At 49.9% G+C, this 14,829-nt stretch overlaps 2 protein-coding genes across 2 annotated transcripts; one reads left to right on the top strand and one right to left on the bottom strand.

Moving 5' to 3' along the window:
• The first annotated feature begins 1,229 nt into the window (after window positions 1-1,229).
• Window positions 1,230-5,547, top strand: LOC131563643 (uncharacterized). Its single transcript, XM_058813753.1, has 5 exons — window positions 1,230-1,399; window positions 2,618-3,010; window positions 3,887-3,991; window positions 4,464-4,510; window positions 4,802-5,547. Exons 1-5 carry the CDS (start codon window positions 1,339-1,341, stop codon window positions 4,988-4,990), a joined length of 795 nt encoding a protein of 264 aa, XP_058669736.1. The 5' UTR covers window positions 1,230-1,338; the 3' UTR covers window positions 4,991-5,547.
• Window positions 5,548-7,646: 2,099 nt separating this feature from the next.
• Window positions 7,647-14,734, bottom strand: CIAPIN1 (cytokine induced apoptosis inhibitor 1). The gene is made up of 9 exons (XM_058813438.1): window positions 14,660-14,734; window positions 12,510-12,691; window positions 12,070-12,222; window positions 11,144-11,220; window positions 10,726-10,894; window positions 10,447-10,520; window positions 10,002-10,117; window positions 9,400-9,469; window positions 7,647-8,873 (listed from the first exon to the last, which is right to left on the bottom strand). The coding sequence occupies exons 2-9, from the start codon at window positions 12,664-12,666 to the stop codon at window positions 8,763-8,765; spliced, it is 927 nt and encodes a 308-aa protein (XP_058669421.1). The 5' UTR covers window positions 12,667-12,691; window positions 14,660-14,734; the 3' UTR covers window positions 7,647-8,762.
• Window positions 14,735-14,829: the final 95 nt, after the last annotated feature.

Raw genomic sequence — 14,829 nt, forward strand, 5'->3', positions numbered from 1 at the left:
AGAAGGTCTTGGCTTCATCAGTGCCAGGAAACGTGAGAACCAGAATAGAAATGAAAAGGAAGGAAGCAAACATGTACACATCGTTATGCAGTTGTGAAATGAGAGAAGATAAAGATTCAAATGCAGAGAGGAACTGAACATCAGAAAGAGCATGGGAAGAGATGCAGAGGTCCAGAGGGCAGAGCAGGAGGGATACAGAACCTCTCACTTGTCATTCTTGTGGATCTTGTACCATCTTATCAGCAATTATCATGCTGGTGTTGCTGTTTCCTCATGTGGGTTGGTTTACAGATGAGACCTCAGCTTCAGCCAGGAAGTTCCACAGGCTGGTGGAGCAGAGCTCCAGTGAACAGCTTTCCTTCTGGAGACGTGGGGCTGGGCTGTGTGTTCCCAGCGTGGTGTGGAGGGTGTTCCTGTGGATGCTGATAGGAACTAAAGGGGAGGAAATGACAGATGGGAGGAGGTTTTGCTCTGAGTATAAAAAGGAGGAGTGGTGGCAGGCAGTGGGGAGCAGCAGAGATTGCACCCACAGAGGCTGGGAGGACAGAGGGAGGGCCCTGCACCTGCTGACTGCTGCCCTTGTCCCTTTGGTGGCAAGGGTGACACAAGCTGTGTCTGGTCTGGTGGATGCTCATGTTCCTTGTGCCAGAGGTGGCAGAGAAATACAGGGCAGTGGCAATGAAGTGACAGGAGCTGGCATCTGGGTCCTCATGGCCAGAGAGGGAGCAGGGCTCTGCAGGGCCACGTACATCCCACAGGCAGAGCGCTCTGACCAAGCCCATCCCTGTGTCAAACCACAGGTCCCTGGGGCTGTCAGGGTGTGTGTGGGGCTGACAGGGTGTGTGTGTGTCCCCACCTGGCCTCAGCAGGAGCACACCTCGTCACCACATGGGTGAGGACATCAACCCCCATGTCAGCTCTGTTTCCTCCAGGGCTCCATTCCCTGGGGTAAAACACAACAGGCTGGGGTGGCCTGGGGAGGTGGTGCTGCAGGAAGCTGGGGAAGGGGCAGGGAGCTGGGCTGGCCCTAGCAGAGTGGGGAATGGCTCTCAGCAACTCCTGTGGCATTACTTGGGTCTCAGGGCACAGAGTGTGTGGTCAGGATGAAACCAGAGGAGGAATCAGAGAACAGAGGAGATAAGAACTGGGCTGAGGCAAGAGAAGGGGAAGAGAGGGGAAGCTTGTGAGCACAGAGGAAACTGCCTGGCCCAGTGGTGCAGGGGTGAGGTCCCAGCAAGGCTTCAGCTGCCCTTGGCTGAGCAGTGACCACTGCAGGTTGAGAGGGAGGCTCCAGGCTGGTCCCACCAGGCACCCAGCACCTTGAGCCTCTTGGGGAGCATGGAGCCCTGGCTGGCCAACACCTTCCTGCCCCTGCTGCTCCTCACCTGGCTGCCACTTGGTGAGTCCCCAGTGCCCTTGCCTCTGCTCTGAACTCTTCCCTCTTTGCTTATGCCTGCAGAAGGGGTGGAAAGTGCCTGCTGCTGCTTTTACCTCCCCTCTTGCATCATTCAGCCCCTCTTCTGCAGCAGCCCCTTGCCATGTGCCTTGCAAGGGGGTCCCCCTTGCAGCTGTGCTTGCACAGGCTGTGAGCTCCAGGGGCTTTGCCTTCAGCAGCAGGGAGAGAAAACAGTTGGGGAGAAGGAAACAGAAATGCTTATCAGCCTGATAACTGCAGAGTGGGGTCAGCCTCACAGGGCAGATGTGGATATTCCTTAAGACAAAACCAGCTCTCTTATAGGGCTGTTTTTTCCAGCAGGACTTGCTCACCAGATTTCAGCCACAGCTGAGTTGTTGGTAGGGTTAGGTCTCATCTTGCAGTGTCTGCCCCAGGCAGGTTTGAGCAGCACTGCCAGGGAGGTGAAGTGGTTTAATGTCACCTGAAATGATGGAAAACAGCAGAATGGAGGGGGTGTGGAGAAGGAAAATGATCTGGCCCAGCTCATCTTTGCCAATGTGAACAAAGCAGGAATGTACACATGCAGGGTGGAGAACATGTCCAAGAGCAGATGTTCTGAACTGAGCAAGGGTGTGAGGGACAGAAGTCCACCAACACCCCTTGGAGTGGAAAGAAAGGACTGAAGAGAGGTGGCAGAGGAAGGACTGAGCTGAGAACGTGTGAAGTGACATCAGCTCAGTGATTCTGAAATTCTCCAGAGCGAGCACTATGGGGTGGGATGAAGCCAGAGAGGCTGCAGGGAATCTTTACTGTATTTTCTTTGCTTCTCCAGGGCTGACCATTCCCCACTGCCAATCCCCCAGTCCCACCTCATGCTCCATGAAATGTTGGAGCCTGAGGCACTTTCTGCTTGGGTGCCTGTGTCACTGGTGGAGGAGGTGCCTTCTCCCTGATCCTCACATTTTCAATCCTTCCTGAGGCACAGAGGAGTTTGTGCACTGCACAGCATCCAGTGGCACAAGTCAACATGCAGCATTTCAGTGTTGAGTGCTTAGCATGGTTAGAATGCTTAGAATCATCAGCAGCCAGATTTGGAAGAGATCATCAGCTGCTGCAGAAAGGGACGGTCACTTGACTGTGTCTTTCATGAGTGACACGTGGGACATGACCCTGTAAGATCATCTATATTTCAGCTCTCACTTTTGGTTTTGTTCCCTCCAGGAACAGCCAGTCAGATGGCAAAGCCAGTCATCACTGTGCAGCTCAAGATTGATTTGGAGAATCTCACAGTGCAGGCGAAGTGGCACAATCCTGAATGTCTGGAGGGGGAGAATCAAACCAACACTGAGTGTCTGCGAGAAAATTGTATGAATTTCACCAGCTCAAACCTGGGTACAGCCCACACAGGAATCTGTGTGTCTGGGGTTGTCATCACAACACCAAACTCAACAGATGCTAGAAATCAAACCAACACTGTGTTTCTGGCTGGAAACTGTACGAATTTCACCAGCTCAAGCCTGTGTACAGTCTGCACAGGAATCTGTGTGTGCAGGGCCTTCATCACAAGACCAAACTCGACAGACGCTGGAAACAGCACGCAAGCAGCAAATCTCAGTAAGTGGCAGTGGGGCTGTTTCCATGGGGGAGATGGTGGCCAGAGAGGGATGTTCCCTCCAGCACTCCTCTGGTTCTTCCATGTGTTGTTTCCCCGAAAGCATCCTAAGAACTGGAGGAGCCAGCCCAGCACAGCAGCTTTTGGCAGATTCATCCCACCATGGGATGGGGGGACAGATCATGGAGCTGCTGGACCATTGGTTGCTTTCTAGGACCTGCAGATTCTCCAGCTGCAGCACATCAGCCAAATACTGACATGGCTGGAGCTGTGCTGGCGGGAGAGGGACAGCCAGGACTGTGGGCTCAAGGCTTCTGCTCCAAAGCAGAGCAGGGTGAAGAGTTCTCTGCCTCTGGACAGTCTCTCACTTGTGTTTCTGCCTTTCAGGCTCTGGCTGTGCAGGATCTCAGACTGATGTCACAGTCAAGATCTGGAAAGGCATGTCCCCACAGTCCCCTGGCTGCAAGAGTGGAGGGTGGGAGGAGTCCTCAGGGAAAAAGAGGGAGGAGCAATAAGGGAGAAAACAGCCAGATGTTTTCCCATGAGTGGGTGGGAGCCAGTGCCAGACTGGGGTAGGCACCAGTGGATCAGAGGCTGTGATGCTGGGAAGGAGCTCTGATGTTCCAACTACCCCCTGGGTGAGTTTGGAGACCATTCCCCACTGGGTATTGTCAGCACCCTGAAGCTGTAGAGGGTTCAGGGTCTGGGAGGCCAAGTCTGGGAAGAAACTGTGCCATGCCATGAAGGAGGCAATGGCAGCAGTGTCCCTGCAGGGGGGATGGATGGATGGATGGATGGATGGATGGATGGATGGATGGATGGATGGATGGATGGATGGATGGTGGCTCACAAGTGACTCTGTGATGTTGTGTGTGCAGGACTCAACCTCCTCCTGTGCATCCTCCTTGGCTTCGCGGCTGGGACGCTCCTTTACATGCCCATAATTGGCTTCCTGCTGTGTCAGTGCAGAAGGAACAGAACAGGTTGGCATTTCTTCCTCTACTGCTGGTCTGGACAAAGTCAGGCTTGGGAGATCTTTGTCCATCTTTGACACCCTACTGCTCTTGCTCGCTCTGTGCTCCCTTCACAAGTCCTCCTGAACCAGCTGTCCCAGTTTGGTGAGAAGGTTCACCCCCCTCCTTTCCTTCTGGCCAGTTGCTGCTGGGAGTCTGGCTATGGCACAGCCTGTTGTGTGATTGAAACAAGTCTTGCATATCCAGAAGAGCCCATCTCAGAGCTCTTCTCCAGCCCATCCAAGGGCTTTTAAGCCCTTGCCAACCCCTGCAGCCCTTTGACCATCTTCAGAACCACAGAGCTGCAGTGCCTCATCCTCTCCCACAACAACAGCAGGACCAATGCAGATGTTTGCTTCATTCTTTCATTATTTTCTTAAATTTAAAATAAAGATCATTGTCACTGTTTTAACTACTATTTAAACAAGGTTTCCTTTTTCAGGAGAGCTCATAAGCGAGGATGTGACAGAGGGGAATCAAGTCAGTACGGTAAGCTGGGAAGGCTTTCCATGTATTGCTTCCTCCTCCCTGTCAAAAAAAAGCATTGTTGAATACCCACTTAAAGGATTTCATAGTAAAATCAGCTTTGCTTTTTGAAAACATGGTCCTAAACACTTATTAATTCCTATTAAATAAAGGCTTATGAGTGTTTGAGTAGGTGGCACTTCTGAGCAATCTGGTAATGCCTGGGCAGCACAAAGAGTTGTGCCAGTGGAAATGTATTAGCAGGGAGACACAGAAAGAAAAGCCAAGGCTCTGCTCATTGCTGTCTCCCTGCAGGCAGCCCCGGTGACAGGAACTGAGGATCTGACCTATGCCAACCTGAAATTTGAAAAGAAGGGGATAGGATCTGCCTCCTCCAATGTCATTTACACTGAGATCAAGCCATTGCAACAGAAGCAGAGTGGTGGGGATGGCAGTGCTGCCTGCACAGAGGTGGATGTCTCCCCCAAGGAAGAGGGCAAGTGAGGGAGGTGAGCAGCTTATTGTCCACATGTTGGGGTCTTCCTCCTCAAAACTAGGTGTTAGCTCATACAGCAGTGCAGTCTTGGGGACACATATTACCCCTGAGTGGCTGCAGAACCCTGCTTTATGTTCCCCTGGAGGAAGCCATGCGAAGACAGGGCTCTTGAGCCCATTTTCTCCTTGCCTTCTGCAGCTCCAAGCACTGCCAAGCTTCAGCAATTATTTTCACTGTCTCCAGCTGCTGACAGGCTCCTCCTGCTGCTTGTTCCATGTTCAGGAATGTCACTGTACACTGTGTGGCCAGCATGGTGGTCAGGAAGAGCTTGGTCCTGGATGTGCTGTGTGGCACATGCTGGCCATCCAGAGAAGTCCTGGATCAATATTCTGGATTTTCTCTGGAGCAGGCACCTGTTGTGATATGGGCTGACCTTTATTTCATTCACTCACTTGAAACACAAGGGGCAAGGATGGAAAAGCATTGCTTGCTTCACAGAGGTGCTGCTGCAGTGATGCACATGGATCTGCTTTGTACTGGGAGTAGCTGGGTGTTTTTGCTGTGGTGAATACCCTTCTCCTTGGTAGAGCACTCTCTTTTGTGCCCTTTTATTGATAATGTTGTGTTTATTGTGAATTTTTCAGTAAAATTATCATCCTACATGTGGTCTCACCTGGTGTTTCCTCTGCTGTTGGAAGAGGAGCAGCTTGAGTGGAGTTAACTTTTGAAACCAGCACAGTTTCTGGTGTGTGGTTCTAGTGATTTAGTGTTACACCCACAAACAGCTCTAGTGATTTAGTGTTACACCCACAAGAATGCTGGGGTTCAGAGATGACCCCGAAAAGATAGTCCAGATCTTCTGGGTTATTCTCAGAGCATATGATCCAACTTGGGCAGATATCCAACCATTAAACAACCCACCTCATCAGCTTCTCTGCCAGGCATGGCATCATCAGCACCTGCATGACCAGGTTCCATTCAATGCCCCATCAACATCCCTGCCACCAGTGACATAAACACCTGCCCAAGCTTGGCAATGACGGGGTAACTGTTGCACTCAAACATTTTTTCTGACCTAACAGGATCCCGTGATTCTCTACAGCCAGGCTGGGTGGCCCTTGGGCTGGACCAGCACAGCCCTTCTCTTGTGTCTGTAGCATGAAATTATATTTTTTAGGGAGAAAAGGGTTTTAAAAAACCTTCAACTAAGAGGGACAGACTGCTCATGAATTCAAGAAGAGCTAAGCCAGACACCTGAGACTTGTACTAGCAACTTTGGTAGCCACTTACTATTTGCTCAGGGAAGGGAGGGGAAGTTTCAGAGGAGGCAAATATAGCTGCAGAGTTCTTCAGAATCCCACTGGTCAAAACACAAGGCCATGAGGAAAACCACAAAGGACATGAGCAGAATGACATGCTTGCTAAATTGCAAAGAGGCAAAATTGGAAAGCTGAGGTGCAAATCAAATTAGGCCTAACAAGGGCTGCCAGAGGCTCTGCATTTGCTTAACTGCCTTAAAAAGAAATGGAGAGAAAAACATGGCTCATGGCTTCACCAGGAAAGAGTTATTGATCAATGAAATGGAGGAAGCTGGGACATTGATAGTGCTGCATTTACATCCTCCTTTATGCCCAAGGTTAGTGGGGAAGCAGATCTGGGATAGCATTTTTAACAGGGACCCAGGCAAGGAGCCATGAAATAGCCTTGGAGCAGCAACAGCAGTGACAAGAGGCTGGGAAAGGCAGCCAGGGCTGCTGGAGGAACTGCTGAGGCAACCTCTCCAGTGCAGGCAGGAAGGGTGGGGGCAGTTTTTGCCCATTGGCTATTTTTAAAAAGGTGAAGCAGAGCTGAGCCTCCACATTTCACTTCTCAGAAAGGTGTTATCACAAGCAGTTGAGGAACTGTGTGAAGGTAAAACCATAATAAACACAATGTTCTCCTTGTCCCAAGCTCCTCCATATGGAGAGGGCTCCTTGTCCCTATGTGCACCCAAGGCAGTTGGGTGGAACATCCACAATGGGTTTTCATGCCAGGAGCACACAGTGTGTCCTTGCTGGCCATGAAAAGGAAGGCTGACTTATGCAGAGAAACAAAAGTGCTGCTTCTCCCAGTTTGGGCAAGAGGAAAAGTAGAGATGAGGGTAGGGGCTGCCTTTATCAGGGATCTCATAAAGAGATCTGATCTTCTACTACCAGAGAGGCTGAGAAAAGGCAATATAACCCCCAAAGGCTGTAAGTGTGCAGAACTTTTACCCATTTCCTTCTGGGATCATCACGAGCTACAAGTTGGTTGGATGGGTGGTTTATCACACAAATCCTGTCTCCTGGGAGCTGTTCTCACTGATGACAGAAGCAGGGACTGGGGAGGAGTGAGAGGGGTCTGGGAAAGCTGTGCTCTGGAAGGAAGGAGCTTCAATCCCACCAGTGACAGCCTGGGCAGTGCAATCACTGGGGCAGTGATTCCCAGAGCAGCATCTGAGCAGTCAGAAAGGTGTTTTCTTAAGTTTCCCTAACATCTGGGGTTTCCAGTGCATACCACATATTCAAGTTTTCAGAGGAACAATTTATGGAGAACACAACCTAACATTTGAACAGTTTGAAAAATCACTGAGAGGCTGAGTAGAAGGAGACACACTTAGAATACCACTAATAGCAGCCTTAAAACAAAGGCTTTACTATTGGTCACTTTTATTTGAAGAACAGAAGAGCCTTTCATCCCAGCCCACTCCATGAGTTTAGTAACTCAGGTAGCACACAAGAAGTCACATCCTCTAGAGCAAGAGCTCCAAACAAAGCAGTCCCCACTGAGACACTGAATGTGGGCTTTCCTCCTCCCCCTCCCTAGGTGAAAAGCAAGCCCAGCACCAAATGTGAACAGCACCCTGATCCCACACCTGCAGGATGCTTCACTAGAACTACACAAATAAATAGTATCTCATGGAGAGGGAGCAGAGGGCCACCACAGATCATCTAGAAATTAAGTTATTGCTATGTTCTTATGTATTTGACACTGCAGGTAACTCACTTGGGTAACCACCAAGAGAGGTGACAGTCTCAGACTGCCCTTGTGTTATCAGCTTGTGTTGGACTGAAAGCTGTGGGGAGACAAGGCAGATCTTGTTTCATCAGCTCCCTGCCTTAAAGGCATGAGTTCTTGGTGGCACTGAATCTTTGTCATTTTGCTGAAAACAGCTGGGGCAAGGGGCTCCCAATACACCTGGAAATTCACAATGCCTGCCAGTCTTTCCCATGCACACTGCTGAGTACAGACTGCTGAGGGTACTCCCTGTTCCTGACTTGCCTCAGGAGCTGCTGAACCATCTCCACACAAGAGGCTGCAGGTTGAAATTTCAAAGAGAGCAGGAGCCCATCGCCCTGGGGGCTGAGCCAGAGCTGCTGATTCACCAGGGACAATCAGGACTAATTAGAGCTGTAGGACATGGGCAATGCCACAGGCACACAAGGACACCCTGACACGTGACTGTACTTCCCTCTGCTGGTGGGACACGCCGTGACGGCCATCGTGACGGCCAGCGTCCAGGATCGAGTCGGGTCAGCCAAAACAAAGTGTCACATGAAGTCTAATACGTGACTTGTCACCAGAGGATCAGGTAGCCCAAGGCCGGTGACAAGTGGTGAGCTCACAGCAGTGTCAGTGCCCGCAGTGTCCCTCCCCACATGGAGTACTGGCTGGAGAGCATGAGTTTGAGAGGATGAGGACTGCAGGAAGAACCTCAGAGTGATGGAAAAGCAGCAGAGTCCGTGGCAGGACATGTCTTTGTTAGGCATCGTGCAGCTGGTTCTCTGGCAGGAGAATCTTCTCGCCAGGCTTGAAGGCAGGCATCCCCAGGTAAGGGCAGCTGGCACAGCGGAATGCATCCCCCAGGTAGCACTGGCAAGGAAAAGAAAAGCACTGTCTGTAATCAGGTGCCACTTTCAGGTCTCTTCCCCTGTGATATGGTTGCTCCAGATCAAGAGGTGTCATGTCATCAAGATGCTCCTCAGCATCTATGAGCACAGAAACTGCTTCCCTTCTACCCCTTCCCAACACACCTGGTTAGTGTGCATGGCAGAGCTGTGCAGGCTCACACAGACATGAGTCTCCACACCACTTGGTGAGCCCAGGCTGGGGCAGTCCCTGAGCTCCCACAGGGCAATCCCCCTGGGCAGATCCCTGATTAGGCCATGAGCAGAGAGGGAAAGGGTCACTGCTCACTCTGACTGCCCCAGGGAGTCAGAACAGCATGTGCTGGTACACAGCACATGGGCACAGGGCAAAGGCTGAAGCTCTGCAGAAGCTGCACAGGCAGGCTGTGGAAGCAGTGATCCAGCTCAGGCTGCAGTGACTAGGAAACAGAATTCTTACACACAGATCACATACTGCAAACCATAGTATAAAGATAAAAATTACTAATTACATTTCCACAGGCAGATTTAGGCTGCGAGCCCTTCTTCTCCTGTTCCAGTTCTTCAGCCAGGCCACATGTGCTGTAGAAAAACAAAGAAGTCAAACCTCCATCTTTCTGCTTAAAGGTCATGAGTCATCAACACTTGTGCCAGCCCTGCTCACATGCAACAGCCTCACTCTGTCACACCACACAACTGACTCTGGACTCACGCTCCTCACTCTGCTCTTCAACACCACAGTTTGTATAACAAGTGTTGAAACACTCCTCAAGTTTGAGCTGAGTGGGAAATTACACTACAGCACTTGCTGTATGTGCTGCTTCTCCTTGCAATGTGAGAAACCAGGGTTTTAGGCAAGCTGCACAAGCTATGCAGTCACCTCCAAGATGGCTGTTGATAATATGCACCATTGTAATAATCTGTAGCTGTCACAGGTCAATTCTCACTGTATTTGGATTTACATTCCAATAATTAAGATAAGAAAGGACATGAACCAAAAGAGTTAGGCTCTGAGGAACAGCAAATTGCCTACAATATTTTTAAATCCCTCCAACTCTTAAGAGTTTAATGCTGCAGTTGAAAGGTTCACTGAGACATGAATTCCAGCACTGACCAGTTCTTGCAGGCTTTCCTTTTGCCCTTTTCATTGCAGGATGGAGCTCTGAGGGACGATGGATCTGGCTTTTTCAAATCCTCTGAATCCAACAGCTCATCAGAGTCCAGAAGATCCTGAAAACACACCATGGGAGACAAAATGCAGGAAATGGACTTTTCAGTAGGGAATGACACTAGTGAGTTACATTCTAAGAAATGGTACTATGTGTACACTGGCATGAAAGTGCTGCAGCTCTGCTCTCTCATCCTTGTCTCCCCTCTGCCCTCACCACACCACTGAGCTCTCCAGACCCCATGAAGAGATGAGTTATTTTGCCCTAGGAAGGTTTTTCTACCTCTAAAGTTTTAAAGCTTCCTAAGAGGCATGACTGAAAGTATTTAGAATAGGAAAGAATGGAGAGAGAGAAGGAACAGCAAAGCCTCACAAAGAAAAAACCACTTACCATCTCTTCATCATTCATATCATTGGCAGACAGTGTCCACAGCTTGGCAGCAGCTGGGTCCACACGGGGTTTTGCTGGAGCCAAATCAAAGGAAGAAATAGTAGTTATTCCAGCCTTTGCCCCATCTACTCCAAAAAAATAAGAGTTCAAGCAACTTTGGAAAGGCTCATTTCATAGCTTTTTACTGTAGCACTCCCTACTTGGGAACTGTCTCCCTGTTGTAAGTGATGCCTTGTGAGAGCCACCAAATCCAGGTGTTCAGCATGCACCACTCCTCACCTGAAGGAACAGGTTTCTTGGCAGAGGAAAGTTTGAGCTGACTTGAGGATCCCACTTCGAAATTGGGCTTCCTGCCTTCTATCTGAACAATGAGAAGGTCATTGCCTTGGTAACCCAGATGTTCTCCAACAGACTGGGCCTCCTCTGGGGTCAGTGCTTTCTTGTGCACCTGCCAAGAAAGATTTTAGGTTAACCTTATGCAGAACTCTTTATTTTAACACCAAGCCCAGCATTCCAGTGAACAGACAGCCAGTATTTTCAATCCTAAAGAAAACCACTATGCTGACTATCTAAAATTTGTGCCAGGCAGTGGCCATGCACATTTACAGCAAACCAGGGTAGCTAAAACCCTCATCACCCAGCAAATCCCCAGGTAACTGCCCAAGGGCACTTCTGGAAATGGTAAACACAATCCTACCTCCTTCACTTCCACCAACCCAGAGAGAGTCAGAGTTGTGAGGAGCTTGGATGCTGTCTTGATTTTGGTATTGTTTCCTGCAAGACACAAAAGCAGAGAGTAGGAGAAGGCAAGAACAAGAATAGAGCTCACTGAGACACCTAAAAGAGCAAGAACTTTAGAGGGAAGTACTCGAGCCAAACTTCTGCACCAAAATTTGGCCCTTTGTAGTCAACAGAACAAACCAGAAAAAGCAGCAGCAGCTTGTTCATTAGAGTAACAGTGTGGGATCACAAAGCCATTCTAGCTCAGAATATGTTCTATATGTGCCAAAACATTTCTCAATCCAATCAATACCCATCAAAAAAAGATTTTAACAAATCCCAAAACCCCAAACAAACTCCCTCCCCAACATTTTTACCTGTTAAACTACTCATGAAGTTTTCAAAACATGGACTCCTAAATGAACACGCTACATTAAGAAATCATCTTGTGTTTGCCTTCTCATGGCTCCTCCAGCTGTCCAGCTCTGGCTTTTCTCCTAAAACTCAGTCCAAAGACTTTTAACCTTTCCTGGATAATTATTTCTCAATGGACTTCTGAGGCAATCTCTTCAACATCTGTCACCTGTTTTTAAAACCACTTCAGAAGCTCCTCAGAAACACAACATCTGCAACTACTTAACACTGCACCCTGAGGAGAAAACAGCAGCACTGAAGCTTTTCAATGTAGTTTAGGAACAAGCCCGTCCAGCATTTTGGATAGGAGAGTGACTGCATACATCTTTGGTGGATACCAGCATAAGCACAGGATAAAAACCTTGTGATTTGAGTTAGTGTGCCAGGAGAATGAAAATCTCTCCATGTTGATCAGGGTTCCTGTCCTTTCTATTTCAGCCTAGTCCTCACGAGAAATGCTATGTTGCCATGGAAGCAAGATTCTCTCACCTAACTCTGTAAGCACAGGTTCTTTCAGCAGGACACGGCCCCCTGGCTTAAGTATCCGAGCTACTTCTGCCAGGAGCTCCACACTGTGCTGGGCTGCACTGCCTGGCACCATGCCAGAGAGGATCACATCGAAGCTGGACTTCCTATGAGCCGCTGGGAAGAAAGAGCAAAATGGTACAACTGAGCATGTACACACAGCTTTAAACACCAGTTCCACCTCCCTCATGCTAGAGTGCAACAGCAGGAACTGATCAAAGACACCAAGCTTAAAGCACAGCTAGGGTGCATCACTTCCCCTGCTGTACTGCCCAGGTAAGAGGCAGCAGCAGGTGCTGACAATGTTCTGACTGCTGACTCCCACAGTGGGAAGGTGTTGGCTCACACAGCAGCAGAACTCTCTCCCTTTTAAGGAAACAATGAAAAATAAGGCTCATTCTTACACAGAGGCAGCTGGTTAACATTTTCCACAGAGATATGATTATCAGCTCCCACCAGTGACTGGACTTTATCCACCAAATCCTTCAGGGCTTCGACGGGCGAGGAGCTGTCCCAGATGATGGCCACGCGCTGGCCTGGAGCCAATCCGTACTCGCCCATTGCAGCAGCAGCAAACCTGGCAGGGCTGGGGAGAGAGGGCAAGGCTGAGTGCCAAACACACCACAAACCTCTGAGCACTGTGATTTAATCAGCTGAGTTGTTTTAATAAGTGGGGGTAATTTTCTGGAAATGGGCAACACAAAGTTCCCACAAACTGAGCGTTAGCAGGACATGACGAAAGAGCTACACTTCAGGGCATAGTTCAGCTTCTCTCCAGTTCATTGATGGGACTCTACAAGCCATGCTTTAAAGAAATCAACAAAATAACAAAAAAAACTCACCTGCTTTCCTTAGAAATCTGAATAAGAAAAACACAGGATTTCTGGATTTCCTGAGCAGTGACAGCTATTTGACATTAAACACTGCCTTGTGTCTCCTACTCCAAACACAACCTAGCAGAGTTTACTTATGCAGTACATGAGAAGAAAAAAGTAACTTTCAGCATTCCCAGCATTCCAGATTGTGGCTCTTCCGTTAGGATTGGTGGCACTGGGTGAGCAAATTACAGGGAGGGAGGAGCAGAACAGAATGTGCAGGGACAGTTTTGAGAAAGCTGTCTCCACTAAACTTTTATATGAGATTGTATTCCTTGTATGGCAATACCATCCCATCATCACCTGTTCTCACAGCAGCACCAGCTACTGAACCCCATGATCTCCCCTCTTTCCTCTGTCCAACACAAACCTATTTTCTTCCTAATTTAACACAACACAGAGAACAGAGAGCACTGCTGGCCAGAACAGTTGCCCAGTTTATTTTCAGTTACCTGGAAACAACACACCTATTTCTGGAGAGACAGTTATAAACAAGGTCTTTACCAGGAATTGCTACATCACACATCCTGAGCAATGCCTTGCTGCCACCACATTGCCACTGAAGCACAGCTCATGGATATGCTGTACCAAATTTAACTGCAGTGAGGTGGGAAGTGGATTTTCACCCACGGTTCCTCTGGCTCTGTGTGCTGTGGACTCCCCCTCCCTCCTGCAAACTGCCAACAAGTTCAGAATGGGACAATCTGTGCCTTTTCTGAGCTCCTGTGGTAGGAATTCACACTAAAACAACCACAATACCAATCCAGTAGGGAATATACACCTTGGATGTACACTGCAGGTTGTAACACCTCACAGCTGGTTTTGCATGCGTGACACAAGCTAAGCAGCTACAGCAGACAGTAACATTTGTAACCACACATACAAATCCCATTAAAAAGTCACCTTTCCCAAGAAGTAGGCTGAAAATCTCAAAAGACACCTAGGCTGCGAGGCTAAGGTGGGAAAGATAAACCCGAAGTCACAGCTTCCTCTCTGACCAGCAGGTGATGACCTTGCAAGATCAGTCAGAGCCCAAACTGCATCAACAGCAACAGCACCGCCCAGAGATGCGGCGAGGAGGCCGCGGAGGAGGGGCCCTTATCTCCGTGTCACACACATTTAACAGGCCCCGAGGAACAGGGCAAGGAGAGGGGTTAAACAATAGCGCAGGTTCTGCTTCGGTAGATTACAAAGCTGCTGTGGTGGAAGGGAAGATCCTGACAGTTCTTCCCAACCCAAACCACTCCAGAGCTGTAAACTGCAGCCTCCTGACGCAGCACAGCCAGATTCCAGCGGGCCGGGACGCTCCGGCTCCCACCGAGCTGCGAACGCTCCGGCGGGCCCGGAACGCTCCGGCTCCCAGCGGCCTGGAAATGCTCCGGCGGGCCCGGAACGCTCCGGCTCCCACCGAGCTGCGAACGCTCCGGCTCCCGGCGGCCTGGAAATGCTTCGGCGGGCCCGAACGCTCCGGCTCCCGGCGGGCCGGGACGCTCCGGCGGCGCAAGGCTGTGGCCCTACAGTGGGTGCGCATTTGAAGCGCAGGCGGAACGGGCGCACTAAACCTCTCGGTCACCGAGCAGGGACGGTTCAGCGGCAGCAAGGACAGGACACGTGAGGAAATTTCGTGAAGGAATTACTTAAACACACACACAAACACGCACACAGCACAGCCCACCCACCCCCTCAGCGCTTCAGACAAGGTCTCAGAAAGGATTTTTAAGGGGAGAAAGGGGCAGCGGCAGCCCCGTCCCGCGCCGCTCACCTCCCGCGGCCCGGCCCGCTCCTCTCCGCTCGCTCGTCCCGGCCTGACGCCGTCACCGTGACGTCATCGCGCTCTGCCCGCTTCCAA

The sequence above is a fragment of the Ammospiza caudacuta genome, chromosome 13, assembly GCF_027887145.1.
Source record: "Ammospiza caudacuta isolate bAmmCau1 chromosome 13, bAmmCau1.pri, whole genome shotgun sequence".
In the NCBI taxonomy this organism is placed as follows: domain Eukaryota; kingdom Metazoa; phylum Chordata; class Aves; order Passeriformes; family Passerellidae; genus Ammospiza; species Ammospiza caudacuta.

Coding starts and splice junctions, on each gene's coding strand:
- LOC131563643 (XM_058813753.1), top strand. CDS start 1,339: ATGGAGCCCTGGCTGGCCAACACCTTCCTGCCCCTGCTGCTCCTCACC. Junction 3,011..3,886: donor CACGCAAGCAGCAAATCTCA/GTAAGTGGCAGT, acceptor TTGTGTGTGCAG/GACTCAACCTCCTCCTGTGC. Junction 3,992..4,463: donor GTGCAGAAGGAACAGAACAG/GTTGGCATTTCT, acceptor TTCCTTTTTCAG/GAGAGCTCATAAGCGAGGAT.
- CIAPIN1 (XM_058813438.1), bottom strand. CDS start 12,666: ATGGGCGAGTACGGATTGGCTCCAGGCCAGCGCGTGGCCATCATCTGG. Junction 12,223..12,509: donor TGTTAACCAGCTGCCTCTGT/GTAAGAATGAGC, acceptor CTTTCTTCCCAG/CGGCTCATAGGAAGTCCAGC. Junction 9,470..10,001: donor AGGAAAGCCTGCAAGAACTG/GTCAGTGCTGGA, acceptor GTTTTTCTACAG/CACATGTGGCCTGGCTGAAG.